General features: G+C 40.6%; 1 protein-coding gene across 3 annotated transcripts; it reads left to right on the top strand.

Annotated features, from left to right (window-relative positions):
- Window positions 1-10887: 10887 nt before the first annotated feature.
- On the top strand, window positions 10888-24418 carry LOC101166305 (troponin T, slow skeletal muscle). 3 transcript variants are annotated; one of them, XM_023957787.1, is made up of 15 exons: window positions 10888-10999; window positions 15942-15969; window positions 16062-16075; window positions 16143-16208; window positions 16336-16353; window positions 18501-18521; window positions 19508-19529; window positions 19610-19670; window positions 20143-20259; window positions 20343-20420; window positions 21776-21889; window positions 21961-22070; window positions 22883-22973; window positions 24115-24155; window positions 24243-24418. In XM_023957787.1, the coding sequence occupies exons 2-15, from the start codon at window positions 15944-15946 to the stop codon at window positions 24286-24288; spliced, it is 825 nt and encodes a 274-aa protein (XP_023813555.1). In that variant the 5' UTR covers window positions 10888-10999; window positions 15942-15943; the 3' UTR covers window positions 24289-24418. The 3 variants fall into 3 exon arrangements, with proteins under 3 accessions (XP_023813555.1, XP_023813553.1, XP_023813554.1); XM_023957785.1 differs by lacking the exon at window positions 10888-10999 and having other exon boundaries at window positions 15929-15969; XM_023957786.1 differs by lacking the exons at window positions 10888-10999; window positions 16336-16353 and having other exon boundaries at window positions 15929-15969.
- The last annotated feature ends 1205 nt before the right edge of the window (window positions 24419-25623 follow it).

The following is a 25623-nucleotide window of genomic DNA, read 5'->3' as shown; positions in this document are numbered from 1 at the left end:
TGTGTCTGCATTTTCAGAAGTTGTTCCTTTATCCCAGTTTACTTCAATACTTTCCTTAGAACAACAAAGAAATGAACTTTTTTTTTTTCTGAAACCAGGGAGTTTAATTTAAACTGACTGCAGTACTTCAAATATTTAACAAAATCATAAACATAGAGAATAAAAATCTGGGAGATTTTTGAAGTGAACAAACTCTAACATCCTTTTGTTCTTTCTGTTGCTCTGGTTTGTTCAGTTGTTTTCACAAAATCTCAAGAGATGAAGACGTTTGTCTGAATTAAAGTCCTGTCAGACTGCAGAGACGAGTTGAAGGCAGGAAAACCACAACTGCCACCCAAAATATAGATAAACAATATTATTGCAACATAAATAACAAGAATTATTAAAGAAAAGGTATATTTTGTTGAAATAATAACAATAGTCAATATAATAAAAACATTTAAATGTTTAAAAACTCAGTAAAGTAAGTCAAAGAAAAGGAAAAATAAGCATTAATGAAATGGCACATTTAAAAACAGGGGACTTTAGCTTCTTTTGAAAAATGTCCAAAGTTTTGAGATTGATATAACTATTGGAAATAGGAAAAGTTTCTGCTTAGTTTTTTAGAATAGCAATTAGCATAAACTCAAGATTGTTATGAAGAGTGATCAGATGAAATGCATTGTCCTTCTGTGCCATTAAAATGAACTTAATCCCAAAAAAAACTATACACTGAATTTCATTGCTCTCATTAAAGGAGCTGCTGAGATCATTTCAGTCATCGTCTTGTTAACTCAGGTGAGAGTGTAGACGAGGACAAGCTGCAGATCGAAATGTCAGGCTGATGGGGTTAGAATGGCAGAAATGACATGTTAAAAGGAGGATGATGCTTGAAATCATTGTTTTTCCATTGGTAACCATGGTGACCTGCAAAGAAACACATCATTGCGTTGCATAAGAATGGCTTCACAGGCGAGTTCAAGGAAAGAGATTCAGTTCTTGCTAAGGTACTTCAGGGACGTCCAAGAAAGTCCAGCAAGCGCCTGGATGGTCTACTAAAGAGGATTCAGCTGCGAGATCAGAGGTCCAGAGATCCACCAGTGCAGAGCTGCTCAGGAACGGCAGCAGGCAGGTGTGAGCGCATCTGCATCACAGTGAGACTTTTGGAAGACGGCCCGGTGTCTGGAAGGGCAGCAAAGAAGCCACTTCTCTCCAAAAAAACATCAGAGACAGATTGATCTTCTGCCAAAAATCTGGCGAATGGACTGCTGAGGTCTGGGGCAAAGTCAGATTCTCCCATGAAGCCTCTGTCCGATTGTTGGGGGCATCTGGAAAAAGGCTTGTCCGCAGAAGAAAAGGTGAACACTACCATCCATCCTGTGTCACACCAACAGTAAATCATCCTGAGACCCTTCATGGGTCGGGTTGCTTCCCATCCAAGGGAGTGGGCTCACTCAAAATTTAGCCCCAAAACACAGCCATGATGGTACCAGAACACCCTCCAACAGCAACTTTAATGCATTTTCCAGCATCATGGAGCACCGAGCCATAAGGCTTAAGTGAGAACTAAGTGGCTTGGAGAGCAAAATGTTGAAATTTTGGGCGCATGGCCTAGAAACTCCCCAGATTTTAATCCCATTGAGAACTTGTGGTCAACCCTCAAGAGGTGGGTGGAGCTACAAAAACCCACTAAATCTCCAAGAAGTGATTGAGAAACAATGGGTTGCTATCAGTCAGGATTTGGTTGGTAAAGAGCATGCCCAGTCGGATAGCAGAGGTCCTGAAAAAGAAGGGCCAAAACTGCAAATTGATTTTATTGATCTATTTCAAGCATTGTAGTCAAAGCAATAAAGAATTTACACATATTTATCAAACTCATTACAGAAATGATGAAATGCATAGATTAAAAAGACAGAAAACAAAACAAAAATGTCACTTAAATCATATATGCTTAATTAAATACAGTGATAATTAACTGAGGTATAGGTAGAGTTTGAATGCTGAACCTTTGCATAAATGTCATGGAATTGTGGATAAAAGCCTTTGAAACATTTGATGTCCTTTTAACATAGAAACTTTAGCTCCAGTCTATTGCAACTTTATGCGCCATCATTAAAACCTCAGACTCTGTCTCACTGAAATAGAAAGATTTTAGACTGCAGGTAACTGTTTAAGAGGAAACGCTACTTTTATGCTACTGAGCAGCACATTTAGGAGTGTGATTATAGGAGGAAAAGAACAATTCTTTGTCATTGTTAATATACTGATAAACGTTGATTACATGAACACTTCACAACTGTGCTACACATCAGTGCAAGGCTGCTTCAGAATCTGCTGGAATTGTATGGTTGAAAAATTACAGTAGATGAAAGAATGTGAACCCTGGAGCTAAAGCTCTGATGTTGAAGGGTTTAAAGTCTGAGACCATAGAAGAGAGCAGCTCTGCTTCATTACAAATGTACTAGTTAGCCTGTTTTAGCCTCTTACTTTATCAACTTCTACACAAATGTAGTACATTAAAAGTTAGGACTACAAACAGAGAAAATGAGAAATTTTAAGCTCTTGAAGGTTTTGTGGATGGCTCCTAAAAGAGCCTTTGTGGATCTTTGGAGGACAGAAAACATAATTCTGAAGCTGCTATGGATCTGATGCCTCTGCAGGAAAGTGGATCATGAAAGAGTTTCTCAGCCGGAGAGCCTTTCTGGAAGAATGTGATGATGATCATCATGTGATGATGTCATGATTACATCATCACATGATGATGTTGATCAAAGAACATGACATCTATGTGACATCAGTTTTATTGCCTGCAGAACCTTCATATAACCTGACTGAACATCTAAAATCCATTTTTCAGTGACTTCAAGCTACGTCTAGCAGAGTACTGAAACGCTCGTTCCCAACGTTAAAGCATTTTTTCAAGATCAAACCTGCAAATATTTACGCTCTTTCTCAAAGAACACTGAATATTTCGTACATCTCTGATAAAATGGCTTATAACAACAGAAACAAAAAGAACTTTCATGGCCAGAAGCCTAGGAAGAACCACCATGGTGTTGGATATCCCCGCCATTACGATCACGGATATGACAATCCCTATCCAGTCGGGTTTAATCCCCATGTAAAGCAGAATTTCTCTGATCCGGACTCCCTCATCTCTGAGCTCAGAAAACAGATCAGACTGGAAGAGGAAGAGAAACATCGGCAGATCCAACAGAAAGCATTGGAAGCTGAAACAATGCAGAAGAAAAATGAAGCCTGCAGATTAGAAAACCAGCTGCTGCAGGAAAAGAACAACAACCTGCAGAAACAGAACCAAGAACTTCGTAGTCAAAACGAAGATTTAAACCAAAAACACAGAGCATTTTCTTGCAATGAGACATCTTTCAACGCAATGAAAGAAAAACTGCAAAAGATGCGAGAAGAAGTTCGGATTCTCAGAGACCAAAACCAAAATGTGGATTTGGAAGAAATGCAGAAAGTGGTGACTGAAAGCCAGGGAGTGACAGAAATGGTTAGAGATGAGAACTCTACGCTGGTTCTGAAAGTGGGAAACCTCCAAAAGGAAAACAATCAGCTGAAAACACAACTGCAAGCAGCTCCCCAGCATGAGGTGGCTCCTTTAACCAACACGCTGCCTGCAGAGGTGGAGGAGCTCAGAAAAACTCTTGAAGCTTCTCAGTTTGTGACGCAAAGCTTTAGAGAGGGGAACATTAAGATGATTCTGGAAGTCCAGGAGCTTAGAAAAGCAAAGGAGCAGCTGAAGGAGAACCTCCAGAAAGCTTCACTACAACAAAATGACTTTCCTGAAATGATCCATCAGATCAATCAGACTGATAAAGAGAGGATAGAATTAAGAGACCAGCTGTTTGAAGAAATCAAAACCACAGAGCTGCTCAAAGAAAGCCTCTTTTACCTGGAGGATCACGTGGATGAACTGAAGGACAAAGTCACAAGTTTAGAAGGAAACACCACAGAGAGAAACCAATGTTTGAACCTGGAGGACTATGATGTGATAATAGAAGAGGAATGGATAGAGGAAGAGGAAGAGATGGAGGAAAATAAAGAGATGGAGGAAAATAAAGAGATGGAGGAAAATGATAGGGTGGAGGTAAATGAACAAAAAGAAGAAAATGTAGAAAAAAATGAGCTGGTTTTAGAAAAAACTGAGGAAATGTTGGATGAAAGAGAAGCTCAATTCATGACCAAAATGAAAGAATTGGAAAATTGTCTGCAAACACTCCAGCAGGATGTTCCAAAGAAACCTAAGAAAGGGAAAAATCAGGAAAAGAGAAAGAAAAAGGTAAAGAAAAACAGAGAAAGTAATGAACTGGTGATTGAAGAAACGGAGGAAACAATGAAGGACACAGAAGCTCAAATTGTGACAAAGATTGAAGAATTGGACAAAGATCTGCAAAAGATCCAGCAGAAAAATACCAAGAAGATGAAGAAAAAAGAGAAAAATAAGAAAAAAGCAGAAAAAGACAAAGAGCAGAAAGAAAAACCTGTGAAGAGGTCCTCCTTCTTAATGTTTTTCCGTAGACTGTTTGGCTTGAAGACTTAAACCAGACCACTGCCCTGTTTTGGTCTTTTCTTCCTGTTCTAATGTAATATAATGTAATCTAATGTAACGGGTTAGGGTCACTCACTCCACTCAGTCGAGGGTTTTAACCTCAAGTTAAGATGTTTTTGTTTACAAGACTTTTCAGCTGACTTTTTAATTTTAATTTTATTTTTTTCATTGATTTATTAAATTTATTATTTATTTATTTTTTTATTTGGGTTTTAGCTGCTTTAAGCAGCTTGTATTAACTGCCTCCACCCAAAACAGTCCTCACCTCCAAACTATCAGTTCTAAAAGTAAAGCTGCAGACAAGATGGCGTCTGAAAATCATTATCCACTAGTGGAAATTCACCAGGATGTCAGAGTAGTAGCTCCTTTTTAAAAATGTAAAACGATTACCGATTTTTCCATCTAGCATACTAAACCGTTTATTCTCTTAAAAGTTTCTAGGTGCTACTATTTCTGCTTCAATGATGTCTGGGTTAGGGTTAAAAAAAATGTGCCATCTTGTCTGCAGCCAGGTCCCCCTTAATAATGTAGTTCCCCAATCCCCCCCCCCAATGAAGAGCAGACTTTCTGAGTCTAAAATCCTCTGAAGCTCTTCTACCAATTCGGCCGTCCACTGCCAGGTCTGTACCTCCAAACCCAAAAATTCATCCATGGTCTCCAGCTCTGTTCCTCCTGAGCTGCTGCCCTGCTTGTTTTGTAGCTAACCCTGCTTCAGTGATTACTGGTCACCTGGATCAGGTGTGTTCAGTCCATCAGAAACTGGGCTCACTCGATCCGGCTAATCAGGACTTCCTGAAGCAGGTTAGCTGCATAACAAGCAGGGCAGCAGCTCACGAGGAACAGGGTTGCAGACGCCTGATCTACACTCTGGGTGGAAATCTGTCACCAACATTGGCTTGAAAAAACAGGGGCAGCACGTTGGTCTGTTGGCAACATGGTTAGCTGACGGATCCGTGTCTGCGTGGGTTTTCTCCGAGTGCTTCGGTTCCCCCCCACTTATCCAAATGTATTATTGATCGATTGGTGACCTTCAAACAGGTGTCGACCAAAACTTCCACATTGAACGTCCAGCTTTTTAAAATTGCTGTGGAGGTTCTCTAATCAAAGAGGTACAGCTCAAATTTCCCACATCCACCCCCCAACCCCCCACTAAAATAAAATAAACTAATGAGAATTGTTATAATTATCTTAATTGGAAAAAAATCAGTCACCAAAATGAATAGATTACCAAATTAAAGCCTGGCAGTCTTGTGGGTTTCCTCCGAGTTCTTCGGTTTCCCCACAGTAATTGTTAGTGATTGGCTAGTGACTGATAACCCCCTCCCTGAATCGCCACCTTATCGTGGTGGAGGGGTTTGCGTGCCCGAATGATCCCAGGAGCTGTTAGCCGGTTGATGTTCCACCTCAAACACTTCATGGGAGACGGGCCAGACTAAGAGCGATTCAAGCAAAAATCTTTTTATTTCTACCCCCCAACAAAGCTTTATCTGACCCACCCTGGAGCCAGATGAGTTATTTCTCATCTGTCCGCTCTTCCCCTATCTACTCTGGAGCAGCAAGCATGCTGTCCCGAAGGCCTCGCCTACTCAAGATCCCAGCTCCACAACTACAAGGGAACTTTTCCTAAAGGTCTTCTTGTGGTTGTGGATGTCACCAGTCCATTCCAGGTGACTGATGCTGGGGCAGGACGAGTGACAGTGGGACCCTGGCCATCTGTGGTTGGGTCCCTCACAGTGGATCAGTCAATCTGTCTGCACAGTGGCATCAGTATCAATGCCTGATTGAAGTCCACAGAAATGCAGAGCAGACTGTGAAGGTAAAGCAGCTTCATCAGGCCCTCAAGCACCAAGGGAACCTGCAGTGACTGAGGCTGTGCTAACTAAAGAGGAGCTTCTGCACGGCCTGAAACAGTTTGCTGCCATCATCTCTTCCAGAAAGGCTCTCCGGCTGAGAAACTCCTTCATGATCCACTTTCCTGCAGAGGCATCAGATCCATAGCAGCTTCAGAATGATGTTTTCTGTCCTCCAAAGATCCACAAAGGCTCTTTTAGGAGCCATCCACAAAACCTTCAAGAGCTTAAAATTTCTCATTTTCTCTGTTTGTAGTCCTAACTTTTAATGTACTACACTTGTGTAGAAGTTGATAAAGTAAGAGACTAAAACAGGCTAACTAGTACATTTGTAATGAAGCAGAGCTGCTCTCTTCTATGGCCTCAGACTTTAAACCCTTTAACATCAGAGCTTTAGCTCCAGGGTTCACATTCTTTCATCTACTGTAATTTATCAACCATTAATACAATTAACCTAATTCCAGCAGATTCTGAAGCAGCCTTGCACTGATGTGTAGCACAGTTGTGAAGTGTTCATGTAATCAACATTTATCAGTATATTAACAATGACAAAGAATTGTTCTTTTCCTCCTATAATCACACTCCTAAATGTGCTGCTCAGTAGCATAAAAGCAGTGTTTCTTCTTAAACAGTTACCTGCAGTCTAAAATCTGGCTTGTGGGAGTGTTAACATGCCTCTATGCTACACATAACACCTAAAATAGTCCAAGTAGATTATAAACTGTATGGTTTAATGGTGAATGTGCATAATTTACAGTGGCTGTGCTGGGAAAAATGTGGACTTAAGCATCTTTCTCCAAGGACACTTGGACAAATGTGCGAGTAAAGCAGGACCTGAACCATGAGATCAAAGGTCAGCTGTTCTTCTGTTCTATGTGTCACTGACTGGATAAGAGAATTGTACTCAACGACCCCTCCCCCCGGCGTTTCAAACAGGGAGTATCCACTAGTTAAAGGTTAAATGTAGCTTTTTAATAAGGTGTTTTCAAATTATTAGAACTAAAATTTGTGATGGATTTGATGTATGTGTTTGTGGTTACCAGGTTAGTAACTTTGTGTTCAAATTTCTGTTTAAACTCAAAGACTGAAAGAAATGGACAAGGCCATGTCAAACCTTCACCCAGTCTGAGAGCGCTGGAATTGTTGCAGCTCTTTGAAGATCACTTTGGACACTGTTACATTATTTATTTATTTTTTTACTATTGTTTAACCAGGAAAATGTTCCTTCAGATTAACTGATCTCTTTTCCAAGGAAGTCCTGGCCAAGACGAAAGCAAGTTCACTGACATGAAGGACAAACAGGCTTCACAGCTGGAAAAGTCTTAGCTGCAGTCATGATGCTTGTAAAAAAAGAAAGAAAAATAGAGACAGAACCCAGGAAACAATAATGTGGCCTGACAAAATGCAAGGCTGTTGGAAACAAAAGGGGGAAATGAGACAAAAGAAGGAAGCAAAACAGTTTTTCATGTGTCGCCCTCTTCTGGTCCTAACATCTTTTATCTTTCAACCATCATGCGGTCTCATGCTCGGTATGGTCACTGGGTTACTGCGGCCCATCCCAGCTTTTAGGCTGAAGGCAAACCTGAGCAGGTCAATTAGAGGTCACATGTTCACACTCATTCATTTCTGAGAAACAATAGAAATTAGGGTTGTGTATCTTTCCCTCTCACATGACTGTAAACACATCTCGATATATGGTCCACAAACCAATACAAAAAAGATTCAGCTAAAATCTTTTACCAAAATGAATACAATTTAGATGTTTACTATTCATTTGGCATTTAAAGCTATGAATGAAAATTCCTGTCAACAGATAAACTATTTTTTTTCTTTTTACTGGCTTTACTGGTTACGGGGCGGCCGTGGTGCAGCGGTAGGGCGGTCGACCCATGATCGTAAGATTGCAGGTTCGATTCCCGCCTTGCACGCCCATGAGTCGAAGTGTCCTTGGGCAATACACTGAACCCCACCTTGCCTCTGGTGGTAGGCAGGCACCTGTGTTTGGCAGCGGAGCCGCCACCAGTGTGTGAATGTGTGTGTGACTGTGTGAATGGGTCCGTGACTGTAAAAGCGCTTTGTCCTTGTAGGAAGAAAGGCGCTATATAAGTATATGCCATTTTTATGGAAGCATATTGCATTAATTTTTCTTTTTCTTTTTTTTGGTGTATTAAAAACAACTTTGCCCAAATCTTTTCTGTGAATATTTTTAAGAACTACAAAAGCAAAAAACTACAAACTACCCTCATCTGCTCATGACAACTATAAGATGAGCTGAAATTAAAAGTAGAAAAGTCACAATGTGTTCGAGTCACAGACATGATCCGTTTAGTTTATGTGTTTGCCACGATATCACCAATCTGTTTGATTCTTCCTACTGACTTTATCTACAAACATTACAGAGAAAAACGTTGATATATTTATATATATATATATATAGGACTACAACTTTTGCAATCCTGAAAATAATTATAGCGAATTGTAATTTTTTTTAGCTAAGTTGACAAAGTTGGCCACACCCACAACATCATCGACCAGCAGATCACTCATGTACTTTGCTGCTTTGTGGCCAATATTGTCGTCAGGATTGACTCAAACCAAAAAAATTAACAGTACATGGTCAATAAAACTATATCCAATGTTTGGCTCAGTAATGGTGGGAATAAGGAAGAACAAAACAGACGGGCAATATCATGACGAATACATAAAAGTAAACAGATCATGTCTGTAACACGGACATATTGTGGCTTTTCAACTTTTTTAGTGCAGCTCATCGTATAATTTTCATGAGGTTAGAGCCCAGCCTGTTTGGAGTTCTTTGCTTTGTAGTTCTTAAAAAAATTAGAACAAAAATCACAGAAAGAATTTAACTCGTTTTTTTAACTGAATCAATACGCTTCCATACATTGTGAATGAAACAGGGACAGATGAAAAACTGTGTTTGAAAAAGCTCTTAGGTCTGATTTACAAACTGAAATTGACGGGCCAAAGTCTCCCTGCTCAGCTCCATTCTAATGCATCCTCTTGTGCTTGTTCGTCTTTGGTTTTCTCAACCAAACTGGCATCTTACTCAAAACTGTACGGCTGGATAGCTCCAAGGTTGCCTGTCGCTTTGCTGCACTGGTAATGATAAGTTGGTGTTGTAAGGGGCTGTAAGCTAGCGGGGCAGCGTGTGAAATATGGCCCAGGAAAAAACCTGCACGTGTGAACTCCAACAACAAATCAGGAGCCATTTTACTGTGAGCAAACATTACTAACAAATCTTTTTCAAAATGAGATAAACCTATAATTGATGTTTTATGGATTGAGACATGGTAGATTTCTATTACTGTTGGGTAAAAATGAATAAGTGTATCAAGGTGGATAACGAGTCACACTGGGTGAATTTTTGGCCAAAGATCTCCTGTAACAATTTTAAGTGAGTGAATCAGATCCAATCAAATCGTTAAAAATGAACTAATATCAAGTTAGTCGCATCGGCAATGACAAATTATGATATAAATGTAATTGTTGCTAAAATGAATCGTTACACCCCTGTTAACACCCATCAACTGTCTATGAGAACTGGACTGAGCGAGTGTGACGTCATCTGTAGTAAACTGTCGCCATGTTAGAACCAGACAACGTCAGTAAGCAGTGATTGGTCCGAGTCGGTCCAATACATTTTTTACATGGCTCCCACTTTCACCAATCAGGGGTGAGCTTGCTGGAAGTCCACACCCCTACCACTTGAAAGAGAGCCTCAGCAGTGTGTCTGCTCGGGAGAATCTGAGAGCTCGGGAGAATCTGTCCATCATAGGTTTCAAACCTCAGACGTTAAACCTACTTTTATTGAGGCATCTGATTGGTCAGTTGAATAACTTTCATTAAGGAAAAACTATCATGAAAAAAAGAGGACTTTAAAAAAAGTATCAGATCCAGAACGGTTATTTTGACCAATAGAATGACTCAGTAACAGCTGTAGAAGTCTTTGGGATTTTGGCTTCTTGAAGCCACTTCCTGTATGGAACACCAGGGGGGAGGAGTCACTCAGTCCAGTTCTCTTATACAGTCAATGCTAACATCTTCCTTTACTGATAAACATGAGCCAGTTTGGTTGCGTTTCAACACCCAAAAGAGAGGAACGTCATGTCGGATCCGTCTCCCCTCGTTGCATTGCTGCTGGATTCTCTCCCTTCATCTGCCACACCCTCTCTCTCTATTTTCTGACACCCCCACCAGCACCTGCTTTACAGCACCCCTCCATTTGTCCAGTGAGGTCATCCCTCTGTTCTCCTTAATCCTGAGAGGTGCTCGTCTTTCTGCCTCCGCTTAATCCGCCTGTGGCCCCCAGCCCTGACCACACACACACACACACACCCACACACACACACACACACACACACACACACACACACACATACACCTGCATGGATTTACACAGAATTGCAGTTATTCTTGTATTGTATGCTCACGCTCAGTTATTCCACCGCATGCAGACACACGCAGTCATTCAACCACACACCACAGCCTCCACGTCCGGCTATAAAACTCCTCTGACGGTCTTCCTTTGTCATTCTCTGGGTCTGTCTGTCTCTTCTGATTTCACTTCTCTGCTCAGGTATGTCTGTCTTCCCTTAAACCTTTCTCCTCACAGCTTGGCCTCAGAAATAAATAGAGCAATTCTATTCATCATAACAGCTTTAGGTGCTGATTTATGGAGTTTGTTGTTGGATTCATGTGCTTCATCTTGACTGCTTCTACTAGAATAACAAGAAACATAATTCAAACAGACAATTATCAGCGTGTTTTAAGCAAAGTTTCATAGAACAGATGGGAGCTGGGAAAGGCTGTCAAAATACAGAAATGATAATGGTTTATTGATCTGAATTGACCCTTCAAAATACAATTAGTTTGACTGTGTTAAACCTTTGTCATAGACAAAGTCATCTAAAGTAAACAAAGGTAGAATTTCTATAAAATAAAATGATTAATTTGATTTGAAATGAACAGTAAAGCAGTCACTCCCCTGAAGTTGGAAGAAATAGAAAAAGATTTGTGGATATCATAGTTCAACACTGCATATTTTAAGTTAGATAGATTTTGATCAGTCCATTTTTTTTAATCCTACCCTCATCATGATGAGGGTAGGACTCATCTAGGTCAGGGGTGGCTGCACTTTTTGCAAAGAGGGCCAGATTTGGTGAGGGGACAATCTTTTATGGGCCAACCATTCAGCCTGCATTCTGAGGGTTAAATGCGCTGCCAGCTCCGCCCCCAAGCTAAGACAACCCCCCACTTTCTCCATGGAGCTAGCGGTGATCGACTAAACGCTTTACTCTTATAAACACGAAATGCACATCCGTCTTTGCAAAAGTATGGATGTTGTTTGTTTTGGTGGGCAAAACGCAGACAAGCTGCTGAGGCTGACTCTAGGTTGAAGTCATGAAATGGGCAGCACCCACAAGGAGAACAAGGCGGAGCCTCAGAGATCGAGTCGTCTTACTCCTGGGTAGGGAAATGAGCAATAAAAATAACTCATATTTTATTAAAAAGTTGTTCGTTGGTGTACCAAAAGTAATATACTATCATATACATGGATATAGTTTACTCTAAAAAGGCTCAAGAAAAGCAGGATATGGGCTCTTTAATCCTCTGAAGGTCAAGAAGTCATAGGTTGTCATCACAGGTTAATCACTTGTGCTATCGTGTGGGGTCCAGATGAACCCACAAAATAGCACAAGGGTTATAAGGACTTATGACATAATTTAGCAATTACAATCAAGAAATCGCAGTTCTCAGGAAGTGCTGATTATTGATATTATGACAGGTGCCTATAGGCTGCCGGTGAACGAGGGCTGCATTTGGCGCACGGGCCGGACTTTGGACAAGCATGATCTATCTATAATTCTAGTATTTTTTTATGTTAACAAAAAGTGATTTTTTTTCACCTTACATCCAGGTAGCTGAAAATTATTTTGGCTTTAACTGATATTTTTCTAGACCAACTTTCAATGGTTTCTTTGATTTGTTCCTCCAAATACATCAAACTGAATGAAATACGCATAAGTAAAGAAAAAGTGAGGAGGAGCAGTCAGCCAGATTCATAAATTATCATTCACTTTTCACAACCTTGGACGTCCAAAAAGGAGGATTTTATTCCTCCTGCCACACTGAACAACTCATTGTTTGCAACTTTACTCCGTCGTGACAGTTGTCGTTCTGTGGCCTCACAAAAGGAGGGTGTAAATTTAGCATCACGGCTGCTCCTCTACATTCCTCAAATATACCATGGGAGCACAATAAAGATCCATCAGTCGTCCCTTTCATCAGGCCGGTGGGATTAGCCACAGAAACACCGGTGTTCACTTCAGCGCCCACCTCACTCTCATTTCCGTGAAAAGCATTTGGCTGCACAGCAAGCGGCCACAATCCTCCCGAAGGGTTGGTTGGGTCTCATTTTTTTTCAATAATTCTTCACGATTTGTAATTTGATATTTTATTTTTGCTACCGGGTTTAGTCCAATCCTCCCTCACCCTAATTTGTAATTGAGACCACTGTAACATCCCTATTGTTCTGTGTGAAGATCTTTTGTTTATCCACACAAACTCTAGTGTTAACATCTTTTTATTGATTATCGCAACTAAATGTTTTTTTCTTGTAAATGGCTCTCACCTACCCTTTCCTCTCTCCTCTTAAACCCAATAAAAGCAAACAGAAGCCTCCTGCCATTGCTTCTGATGATGAAGGCTTACGCTTGCGTACACACTTCTACCCTCCCAGCCCACAGACTCATTGTCCTTGACCACTAAAGCCTGTCACCCTCTGGAATACGACTCTCACATTAAATCCTCTGATTTTTTTCTCCCCCTTTCATTCCTGTCTGAGGCAATGAAATGTGCACCTCTGACTGTTTCTCCACATGATCCCCAATCCCCAAGGATGATCCCCAATTCTCATCCTTTATCCCTTTATCCCTTATCCCTTTATTCATAGACCTCAGGGAAAAATGAGTGAGGGTTCCCCCTTTCTGTCCTATCTTCCAAGTGAACCTTGGTGTGTCTCATCTACTGTTTCAACGTGGAACTGAAAAAGACTGAGGGACAAAACACATATTGCAAGTAGTAAAAAATTAAACAAAGCAGAAAAAAACCCTGAAATAACTAGAAAGATCTGCATTTCCAGAAGAAAATGCGGGGTTAAATGCTATATTGCTGAATGAAAATAAATACTACAATAATAATAATAATAATAATAATAATAATAATAATAATAATAAATGTGAGTGCGGGGGATCGAACTAGCGAGCTTCTGCACCCCAGAAAGAAGCAAAGGTTTTCAAGGATTCCCCATGTATTTCAATGGAGGCAAAAATCCTGGAATTTCTTGAAAAGTTCAAGGATTTGAAGGTCCAAAATTCATAGCTGGAAAAGGAGCTGAACATTTTAATAGTTGAATGAAAATAGCTGAAAAAATGTAGAAGGGGTTAAGTGCCAAACATGGTGAATGATACTAGAATAAAGAGAAACAGAAAAACAATGGGTTAAATGCTTTATAGCCTTTAACGCATTGAAGACTATAGATGTACAGAAGTCAGGAAGTGCAACAATAGAGAACATTTAACAGCTTTTAACTTTATGGCTGTGGTAACTAATATGATGCACTCTATGAAAGTGTTAGATAAAAGCAAACTATTTTAAGTAGGACTATATTTTCTGAAATATAGACGGTTTTTCTGTCGTTCTAGGTCATTTAGGTCAAATCCCTAAACCCTAATTTATGCTTCTTTATGGTTAAATAGGAGCTGAAGCTGGTCTCCCTTAGCAGAATCCAGAACAAAGCCTAAATTCACTCAAGAGGAACAGCCCCTTTCAAAACGTCAATCATGTTCAATTCAGTAACCATTCCTGTGCTTCTTTGAAGTTGGAAGTTTTTGCAGACGCTGAGATACTTCCAGCATGAGAGCAATACTAACTGCCAATAGGAATGTGGGCATCCTTTACCACTGCATAACTGTATAGGTGTACAGCAGAAACACCAGCTAAAGAAAGGGGGGAAAAAACTCACACTTGCATCAGAGTATTTACTGGATTACTAACAAAAGAAACCAGGACAACAAATGAAAATTTGTTGGATCCAAAGGAGCAGCTGTCCAAGAAATTAAAACAAAAAAAAAAACACTATGCTGCCTTTTTTAAATGACTGCTGAGCTATTTGTGAGTTATTTAAAGACTAGAACAAAAACAATAGTCTAATAAATCCATTCAAGACCTACACGTCAATACAGACTTCTGGACATGAGGTGGACATGCCAGTATTGAATACAGAAACAGTTCACTGTTTCCAAGAGGATCAGTTCCTTTGAAACCCACGTCATCTAAATCAGAGGAAAGCCTGGGGTCGCTGTGAGCCAAGTCAAAGGTGTAGGAGGGGGAACTAGAAAGTGAGAGAAACCCAATCTTCTCTGATGCTGCCCCCTCCCAGGTCACATTCACACCTGTTGGCACCCCGTCCATCTCCTGCCCGCTCCCAGCCAGGAGGATGTCAGCAGAACACGCTCTCGACAAATGTGTGTTTGTGTCAGAACAATGGCAGCTCAGGACGACGGTGCAGAGCTGAGAGAATCTAAGTGTGAAATCCCAGGACAAAAGCCACAAATGCCTCCTGGGATTCAGGGAGGACGACTCACTCCTGCCTGATACACAGGACAGCTCCTCACATAGTTTGAACTCTCAGTTTGGCCTTTTTGAGTTCTGAGATCATTTATACTTCAAGCAGGCACCCAACAAAACCAACAACCACATATCACTGAAGACGAGAAAAGTCCAGAACTTTAAAAGTTCCCCAAATCAGGTGAAATCTCTAGAATCTGCAAAAAACACTTTTGCTTTTGTTTTGTCTCTACAGCTAAAACGGCTTTGGTTTATTCTTCCACAATGTTTGGGGTCTTTGAAACTGTTGACCCCAGAAATTTGACTCCAAAACAATCCAAAAGATTTATTTTGGCGCCGACCTTCTAAAAAGTGAGGGTGGTTTAACCCTTGTGCTATCCTAGACACTTTACCATTGTGAGTTGGGTCATCTAGACCCACTAGACAGTGCGCTGAACCTTTGTTCTTCAATGATTTGTGATCTTCACTGGTGTCCATGGATTACATGAAATCTTTCCACCTTTATCCACCTTTGTCATGGTAGGGAGAACACGTCAATGGAAGGGTGGGGTCATCTAAGATAGCACAAGGGCTAAGAAGGGAGGGAAGGCTGTGGTCACATGATGCCAGGGAGGAAAAGGGAATCACACACCAACTTTATTTCATAGACTCTTCATCAAAAATGAAGAAACCATTATTTCAAAATTAAAATGCTAAGGGGAAAAAATGACAACTTCAGTAAAGTTATCCAAATCTCTGCATTGCACTTTGCACCAATCCTGCTGGTTACAAGTTTTTATACTTATTTACATAAAATATTTGTTTAAAAGACAGTATTTTAGATAGTATTTCTTGATTTTACATGTCCTCCTCTTTGTCAGAGACTCTTCATCTTTCTCCTTTAATTGCAGCCATGTCGGAGGCAGAAGAGGAATACGAGTAAGCAAAGCGAGATTTGCGACAGCATCTTCTTCAGGCTGAAATCCATGTTATGTGTTATAACTTTCTTCCTTCTTCTTTTCTCTCTTAAGGGATCAGACTGAAGGTAGGTTTGTGGGTTTTCCACAGAATGGAAGACTGTCCGTCTCACGTCTCTGTGGATTTCCTTCCAGAAGTCGAGGAGGAGGAGGCGGAGCCTGAGCCAGAGGAGGAGACTGAGGTTGTGGTAGAGGAAGAAGGTAGCATCTGATCTGAAATTTTTCAACTAAGACCATAGAAGCTTTTCCTTTTTCTTTCTTGAAGTTGTAAACCCCCCCTGCTCCCCCTTTCTCCTTCTCCTCTCTTGACTCAAACCTGGACCCTCAGAGCAGACAGAGTACCAAGGTGAGATGAAACCACATCATGGATCTCCACCCTAAAGTCAGATCATTATATTTGGGTTTAGATGAAGACACATCTGAATCGGATTTAGTTTCTGAAATCAGATTCTGAAAATCAGGCATCGTTTTTTGTTTTTTTCTAGAGAATAATTTCTACCTGTAGCGTTAGAGATGGTCCTCACAGCCGTTCTGGTCCTTCATTCTCATCATGCAGACATTTTATTAATGGTGCAAACTCTCAGAACAGCAAGAGTTCAAGAATCTTCAGGTTTTCTGAAATGTTTCCAACACATTACATGTTTTATCCTCCTGACTATGCCAGCGATGCGAATGTGTCCCTTGTAGAGGACATTTCCAAACCTGAATATCTCTACTGAATGACCTTTTTGATATACAGAGGACACTGGGGGCTTATCAGTGATACCAACACTGAGGGGGTGGGGAGTGTGGGAATTAGAGTTTTGGGTGAATTCAAAGAATTTTGACGTGCCAAAATGTTTTTCTCAGTCAGTGATTTATGATACAGAACACCTTGACTTTCCACAGTGATTTGCAGAAAAGGCAGCCGTTCCTCACATTTCAGCGGACGACAGCGTCCGTTTTGGAAGTCGAGGAACTTCCGTGTTTCTGTTCATTCCAGAAACATCTGATTGTCTGTTCCTGGGATTTAAACTGAGCACGTCTTAACCATTAAATAAACCTCCAAAATGTTCACAGTTTTGTCTTCAAAAGTATAAAATCAAACTGCATCCATAGGAGAACGACCAATGTCAAAAATATGTTGTATTTTTTGATTGAATATTTGATTTGACAATTGTATATCAATTTATTGAACTATAAACATCAGGAGCTCCAAAGACGAGGACACAGACTGCTATGTTGAATATTTAGGCAACAAATACCAGATGTTTCATAAAATAATAGTCTGAACATTGTAGCACGAGCGTTGAGAATATCTAGCAAAGCAGTCAGCTGGTGATCCACAGAGAGGTTTAGGTGATCCACAGTGAGGTTTAGGTGATCCACAGAGAGGATTAGGTGAGCCACAGATAGGATTAGGTGATCCACAGAGAGGATTAGGTGATCCACAAAGAGGTTTAGGTGATCCACAGAGAGGTTTAGGTGATCCACAGAGAGGATTAGGTGATCCACAGAGAGGTTTAGGTGATCCACAGAGAGGATTAGGTGATCCACAGAGAGGACTAGGTGATCCACAGAGAGGATTAGGTGATCCACAGAGAGGTTTAGGTGATCCACAGAGAGGATTAGGTGATCCACAGAGAGGACTAGGTGATCCACAGAGAGGATTAGGTGATCCACAGAGAGGATTAGGTGATCCACAAAGAGGTTTAGGTGATCCACAGAGAGGTTTAGGTGATCCACAGAGAGGATTAGGTGATCCACAGAGAGGTTTAGGTGATCCACAGAGAGGATTAGGTGATCCACAGAGAGGACTAGGTGATCCACAGAGAGGATTAGGTGATCCACAGAGAGGTTTAGGTGATCCACAGAGAGGATTAGGTGATCCACAGAGAGGACTAGGTGATCCACAGAGAGGATTAGGTGATCCACAGAGAGAAGTAGTGAACCACAGAGAGGTTTAGGTGATCCACAGACAGGATTAGGTGATCCATCATCCATTCTTGTTTTTTGGAAAGTAAAAAATAAACAGCAAAGTTGTTTTGCAATGGGAGAGATTTATAATATAAGAAAATCCTCAGTTTTAGTTTTTATGCAGAAAAATAATACAGTATTACATTTCTGATTTCTCTAATCTAAAATATTAATTTTGTATTTGAATTAAGGAATGCAAAACAGAAGACTTGAAGGTATTGTCCAATATTATAAAAATGCAGTTTTTTCTAATAACTTGATGCTATTTGTGGTAATTCTACATCTTTTTAATCATTTCTCGCTTTCCTCGTGTTTTTTCTGTTTAGCCAAAATTCTCAATTTTTCACATTTTTCTTCAAATTTTCACTCCCTAATTCTTTTTAAATAGGATGTTGAAATTGCTCATCTTCATGTTGCTTTCTCCTTTTGATATCATTTTCTTTTCTTTCATATTAAACAATTAATATCTTTTTCCTTTCATGTGACGTTTAATCAACATTTGTGCGTCTTTCCCGTCTCTGTGTTCCTGCCCTGCAGATCAAGATGCTCCGGAAGAAGGTGAGACATGGGAACAAACATTTTCATTGAGTTCACATCCATCCATCCATCCATCCGTCCATTCATCCATCCATCCATCCATTCATCCATTCATCCATCCATCCATCCATTCATCCATTCATCCATCCGTCCGTCCATCCATCCATCCATCCATCCATCCATCCATCCATCCATCCATTTATCCATCCATCCATCCGTCCAGCCATCCATCCATTCATCCATCCATCCATCCATCCATCCATTCATCCATCCATCCATCTGTCCATCCATCCGTCCATCCGTCCGTTCATCCATCCATCCGTCCGTCCATCCATCCATCCGTTCATCCGTCCATCCATCCATCCATTCATCCATCCATCCATTCATCCATCCATCCGTCCGTCCATCCATCCATCCATTCATCCATCCATCCATCCATCCATCCATCCATCCATCCATTCATCCATCCATCCATCTGTCCATCCATCCGTCCATCCGTCCGTTCATCCATCCATCCGTCCGTCCATCCATCCATCCGTTCATCCGTCCATCCATCCATCCATTCATCCATCCATCCATCCATCCATCCATCCGTCCGTTCATCCGTCCATCCATCCATCCATTCATCCATCCATCCGTCCGTCCATCCATCCATCCATTCATCCATCCATCCGTCCGTCCATCCATCCATCCATTCATCCATCCATCCGTCCATCCATCCATCCGTTCATCCGTCCATCCATCCATCCATCCATCCATCCATCCGTCCGTTCATCCATCCATCCGTCCGTCCATCCATCCATCCATCCATCCGTTCATCCATCCATCCATCCATCCATCCATCCATCCATCCATCCGTTCATCCATCCATCCATCCATTTATCCATCCATCTGTCCATCCATCCATCCATCCATCCATCCATCCATCCCCTTAAATGAATCCAACATTCTGTATTTGTATTCTTCTACATGAGTCTAATGCTAAAATCTGCTGCTTTTCTCTCCAGAGGAGGAACGTCCGAAACCCAAGTACGTTCCTCCACATTTGGTACTAAAGAGTCTTTTCAAATTCTTTGGCTTTTTTCCTCTAAAGTTTTTGTTTTTCACAGACCCATGGTGCCCCAACTCGCACCTCCAAAGATTCCTGAGGGAGACAGGGTGGATTTTGACGTAAGTCCACATCTAATCCAATCAAACGGGAAGTAATTTTACCATTTCCTCTGACTTCTCTGGTGCAACAAAAAAAAACCTTGTTGCAACTTCAACTGCTGACGGCTAATAATAAAAGTCTGAGTTTGGAATTGGACTGTTGTTGAATGTCAGTCATCCGGTTTTTAGTGTGGAGAAAGATAAAAACATTTGACCAAAATTGGGCTAAGCATGGAAATATCAGCTTGTTGGTGGGACTTTCCTGGGATGTTGTGTGGAAAACCTTTCATTAGCTGTTGGATCAGGAGAAACTGAGAAACTAAGAAATCTGTATGAGAACTACTCGTAGAGCTGGGATTGAATCCTTTTGCAGCACAACTTTTGTTCTGCGTGTATGAGTTCATTTCTGACTTCACGTCAACTTGCTGTTTTGAGACGTACATGGAGAGAATCCGTCTTCATCCGGTTTCACTGACAAACTTTGGTGACACAGGACATCCACCGGAAGCGCATGGAGAAGGACATGCTGGAGCTCCACACTCTGATTGATGCGCATTTTGAGCAGAGAAAGAAGGAAGAGGAGGAGCTTATTTACCTCAAGGAGCGAATTGTGAGCTTTTTTATTTTTTAAAGATGCATCAACTTCCTGTGACGGTTCAGTGCTGAAATATAAATACCAGATGTTTCCTGCAGGAGCGCCGGCGGTCTGAGAGAGCCGAGATCCAGAGGGTTAGAGCTGAGAAGGAGAAGGACCGACAGCACAGGATTGCGGTAACAGAAACCGTCACTTCCCACGTTCCTCATTTGAGGAATTAACAGCCTCATCCTGAACATACAGCGTTCAAAGCTTTAGTCACATGCATCTATGCAGGGGTCGACCTCCGTGCCCTGTGCGCCTTTGCCCATTTCTTTTTTTTTTTTTTTTTTTTTTTTTTTTTTTTTTTAACTTGTCCTGTCCAACAGCTAGGCAAACAGATGAGAGCTGAGGGCCTCTTGTGTTGGACATATTTTATTTTAACAAGAGGGGTTATTCATCTTCAGACAAACCAAAGGTATGTCTGAATAAACCCCTTTTGTAATTGAGGCCAAAATTTATTAATTTCAATCATGTTTGAAAATCTTTGGTGTTGGACCGGACGGAAAAGGAAAGAGGGGAAGAAGAGAGAGGGACGTTAGAGAGAGGGGGGGGGGAATGAGGGTGATAATAGGAGGGGAAGGGGGGTAAGACCATGAAGCAGCATAGAGCAGACAGGCTTACTGGTTGTTTATCGTTAAGGTACGGTTCAAATGTAGTACAAAAAGGGCGGGGCCTGTTCACACACACTCAAATATTATCAACACACCTGCTAGCCGCAAAAATGTCCACATGTCAACATGCACACAAAACAGATAGTGTTCACGAACGCATACCTATGCCTTTAAACCAACTAGTGTGAAATCTTTCATTCATTCAATCATGCAAACTATTAGTGCAAAGGTGAGCCAACACCTGTGCTCAGGTGAGTATTTATGTTCTTCTAAAATGGATGGTGGAATGTGAAAAGAAGGAGGAGGAGCGCCCAGCCACCCCCACACCCATACCCCCGCCGCAGCAGCAGCGGCAGCCGGAATTCCCCCAACGACACACGGGAACAGGCCTTTGCCCATTTCTTACCTATAGCTCGCCTTAAAAAACCTACACCAGCTTTAGTATCAAACAATACAAAAAAAAAGCATTAAAAAAGCATATAGGTTTTCTATCACCAAAGAGAAGCTCATCGACTTTATTTGGAAACACGTTACTTCCTGTTTAAGACCAATTTCAAAATAAAGTTGAATTGCTGATCAGAACGTTTTCATGAATCTCTGGAAGCTGAATGCTGCAGAGTTTAAAGACCCACTCCAATGAAAACTGTGTTTTTGGTGTTTTTAACATCTTCTTGTAACATTTGGTCCTGATTTACGATTTATTTTTTAATAAAGAAATACTTAGAAATGCCATTTTAAGCTTAAGTTCTATGTCCTTCATCGTGACAAAAATGCCCCAAGAATATGTTAAAAACTCAATTTCTGTCAGAGTGGGTCTTTAAAGTAAAACAGGACATCCACCGCTCTATTGTCATCAATGTCTGCTTCCCACATGACAGGAGGAGCGTCTGAGGAAAGAGGAGGAGGAGGCCAAGAAGAAGGCAGACGACGATGCCAAGAAGAAGAAAGTGCTGTCCAACATGGGGGCAAACTTCGGAGGCTTCCTTGCTAAGGTGACAGTCAGGTGGGATGATGATGAGATGAAGACAGACTTGGGGTGACGGCAGACTGTGCTCCATTCCAGGTTGAGTCGAGGAAAGGCAAACGCATGACAGCCAGAGAAATCAAGAAGAAAACTCTGATTGAAAGACGGCAACCTCTAGGTATTGAAAACCTAAGGGAGGATGCTCTGAAGTAAGTCACGTGTACTAAAGATTTTTAGCTCTTTTATTGTTATGTGAGAAGACTATTTATATTTCAAATGTGTTTTGGGTGTTTTTTTAAATGTTCCTGCAGCATTGTTTTCATGTGGGAGGACATATGCAAAGAAAATGAAGGATAAAACTGAATGTCTTAGTATGTCTTTATTCTAATCATTGTGAATCAGGAGCAGACAAAAATATGCCAATTGAAAAAGCTCTCAGTTGTGATTCAGCAACAGAAATGGGCGGGCCAAGGTCTCCCTGCTCCGCCCTATTCCGATACATCCGCTTGCAGACGAATACGTCTTCGTTTTCCTCGTCTGAGCTGGAATCTGACCCAAAACTGTTCGGCTGGATAGCTCCCATTTCGCTTTTTGTTGCACCAAAGATTTTAGGTCGGGGTTGTGAGGGACTGTAAGCCAGCAGGGGAGAGTGTAAACAAAGGAATGATGGGATCTGAGGCTGACTTCTGCATCAAAAGTCCTGCCCGTTAATAAGAGACGGGTTTCTGATGAACCACTGTCGCTCTGCACAAGCTATGTCCTAGATAGAAAACAACACAGATTGTTTGATTTAGGCTAAAAATGGCATCATCATGCTTTTAATTCATATTGTTTATTTAAAACACATTAAAGCCTAAAATATTTATTGTTAATTGGAAACAGGAAAGGTCTATTTAATCACATGTTAAGTAACAGCAAATGAAAAACAACTGCATTAGTAAACAGAAATGTATGAACTAATAGGAGGAAGAATCCACAGAATATAAAATAATCGGTTGACTACTAACTTTGTGTTTCTAAGGAAACGGGCTCAGGACATGTGGAACTGGATTTACCAGCTGGAATCAGAAAAGTTTGACTACATGGAGCACATGAAACACCAGAAATATGAGGTATACAGAAATGTCAAGATGACAGATGTGTCTGTTTAAAATCAGAGTCGAGACGTTAACGAACAAATCAAGACTGTTTTTTAAGGCGCTGGCTCTTTGTTTCTATTTTGTGAGTTCACAACAGAGAAAACGTGTTTCAAAAAATAAAACTTGGTTTTTATTAAAAAGGCTTTTTATTAACTTCAATTTTAGCTTCATTTTTTCTGATCTAATTTATTAAGGAAAAAAGAAAGATAAATATTTGTAAAAATATCAATAAGGGTAATTCAGAATGGACCTAAACACAATAAGGGGCCAAAAAAAGATCTGACCATTTCTATAAGTTGTCTGGTTCAAATTCAACACAGATTCACTTCAACTGAAAAAGACAGAATGTAAAAAGGTTCCAGGAAATCATATTGTTTGACTTTTAAGGATAATAATATTCATACATTTCCTAGCATTTTTTACAAGATTTTCACACTCTGCAGCAGCCATGTTGGTCCATTATCCCACACAGATCTTCTCAAGAGTGGGGATGTTTTGATGAGGAGGAATGTCAGGGATCTTCCATTTCCTCCAGATCCTAATAATTGCTCCAGAAGTCAATCAATTCTCTCCAAGCTGCTATTTTATCGTAGTTTGGTTCATCCCAGTCTTGTTCAGGTCTACAATCTTGTCCCTGGTGTCCTTCGACAGCTCTTTGGTCTTGCTTGTTGGGAAAGTTGCCGTTTGACTGTTTAAGGGTGTGGACAGGTGTCTTTAATACAGGCATACAGGTAATACAAGAAGTAACGTGTGTGAGGAACAGAATTCTGGCTTGTTTTCATGATTTAAATGCTCATTTTCTACACCAATATACAAACAAATTCTTTAATGATATCCTAGATTTTTTTTACATTCTGTCTCTCACAGTTAATGTGTGTCTAGACTGAACATTACAGACCAAACTCATCTTTTTAAATTGTACATCTTGCAGAATCAGTGGCTGACAAATACTTTTTACCCTTCTGTCTGCATTTAAGTTTGTCTGTTTGTTTGTTTGTTTGAATGAAACAAACAAGAAAAAATGAATAAAACCTCTCATCCGGATCAGTTGTATCCATATTTATGCAGAATTTAATGAACAAAACAAGAATGAATTTCTCCATGCCTCCTACAGATCACTGTGTTGCTGAACAGAATCCAGCATGCTCAGAAATTGTGAGTAGTTGTTCTTGCAGCGTTTATAGACTCATTGTCTACACTGTCAAGAAACATGACTTACTTTTCACTTTCTTTCCCCTTCAGTAAAAAAGGCCATGGCAAAGCAAAAGTGGGCGGTCGCTGGAAATAAACGCTGAGGATGTCAGAAAGAGAAGAAACATTTCTGCCCCATGATCTTAGCTTCCTCTTTGCAGGCAATTTTAGTGGGTGAAGAAGACTACTTCAAAATAAATATTGATAATAAAATGTTCAGCCACTAATATCTGGATGTTTTATGTTGTTTACTGCAGTGGTTGGATTGGATTCACGCACATTTTATGACGTTTTTGATATTATTGCAATCATTTCAAGGTCAGCCTGTGTTCACTGACTCTTAAGCTACGTTCACATCATCCTCTGCAACAAGCATTAGTGGCCAATTACAATGAAAAGTCTATGGGTTTCAAGCTTCTGCGTTCACAACTCTTGTCTTCACACGGAGCTACGCAAACTTCTATGTGTTTATAATCATGACACGCCATTGAACGCACGTTGGATTTGTCAAAAGCAGCAGACAAATCCAGTAAAATACGGACAACACAGTTCCTTTGACAGTTGCCTGAAAGATATGAATAAAAATCCTCAACTGAGCAGATTCTGTGCTTTAAAGAGTTTTAAAAGGCCTATACCATGCAAAATCAACTTTTTAAGCTTTTAATTGTATTATAATGTTCATTCCTCACAAAAAACAACCCCAAATCAGTATTTTGATCCAGCTTTTGTAATATATTATCATATATATGGATAAACAGTAGTTTACTCTGAAAGGTTTAACCGTTGTGCTATCCTAGGCACTTTAACATTGGGAGTGGGGTCACGTAGACCCACTAGACAGTGCACTGAACCTTTTTTCTTCAGTGATTTGTGATCTTCACTGGTGTCCATGGATTACATGAACATTTCCACCTTTATCCACCTTTGTCATGGTAGGACAAACACGTCAATGGTCATCTTGACGCTATAGGATAGCACAAGGTTAAGAAAAGCATGATATAGGCTCTTTAAAGCCAGACAGACACATCTCCAGGACATTGTTCCTCTCCTGGGAGGATTTTCTATTGTAGGTAGACCACTCCTCATTCTCATCATATTAAACAACAGAACACTCTGAGACCTTTAAGGGTTCATAAAGCCTGCAGTCCTTGTTACCAGAGGAGATTCCTTGATCTTTATTGTAATACATCTTTCACTAACGGATGTAGCAGGCCAATGTTTTCATACAAACAGCTCGAGGTGCAATTCTCAAGAGAAACGTCAATCATCAAATATTCCAGGGAGGGTGCACCTTATCTGTAACACCAAGATATTTTCCAGCTTCTTCTTTTCTGTTATCTTTTCATGGATATGGGCTCATAATACTGTTACAGCTGGGGGGGGAAAAAAGAATATCTCCTATCTCACTTGTGATTTTGGGTTTCTCAGTGAT

The sequence above is a fragment of the Oryzias latipes genome, chromosome 8 (genome assembly GCF_002234675.1).
Source record: "Oryzias latipes chromosome 8, ASM223467v1".
Taxonomy (NCBI): Eukaryota; Metazoa; Chordata; class Actinopteri; order Beloniformes; family Adrianichthyidae; genus Oryzias; species Oryzias latipes.
The sequence above is the reverse complement of the archived record's forward strand: the minus strand, read 5'-3'. Positions and strand labels throughout refer to the sequence as shown.

Coding starts and splice junctions, on each gene's coding strand:
- LOC101166305 (XM_023957787.1), top strand. CDS start 15,944: ATGTCGGAGGCAGAAGAGGAATACGA. Junction 20,421..21,775: donor ACCGACAGCACAGGATTGCG/GTAACAGAAACC, acceptor CCCACATGACAG/GAGGAGCGTCTGAGGAAAGA. Junction 24,156..24,242: donor ATCCAGCATGCTCAGAAATT/GTGAGTAGTTGT, acceptor TTTCCCCTTCAG/TAAAAAAGGCCATGGCAAAG.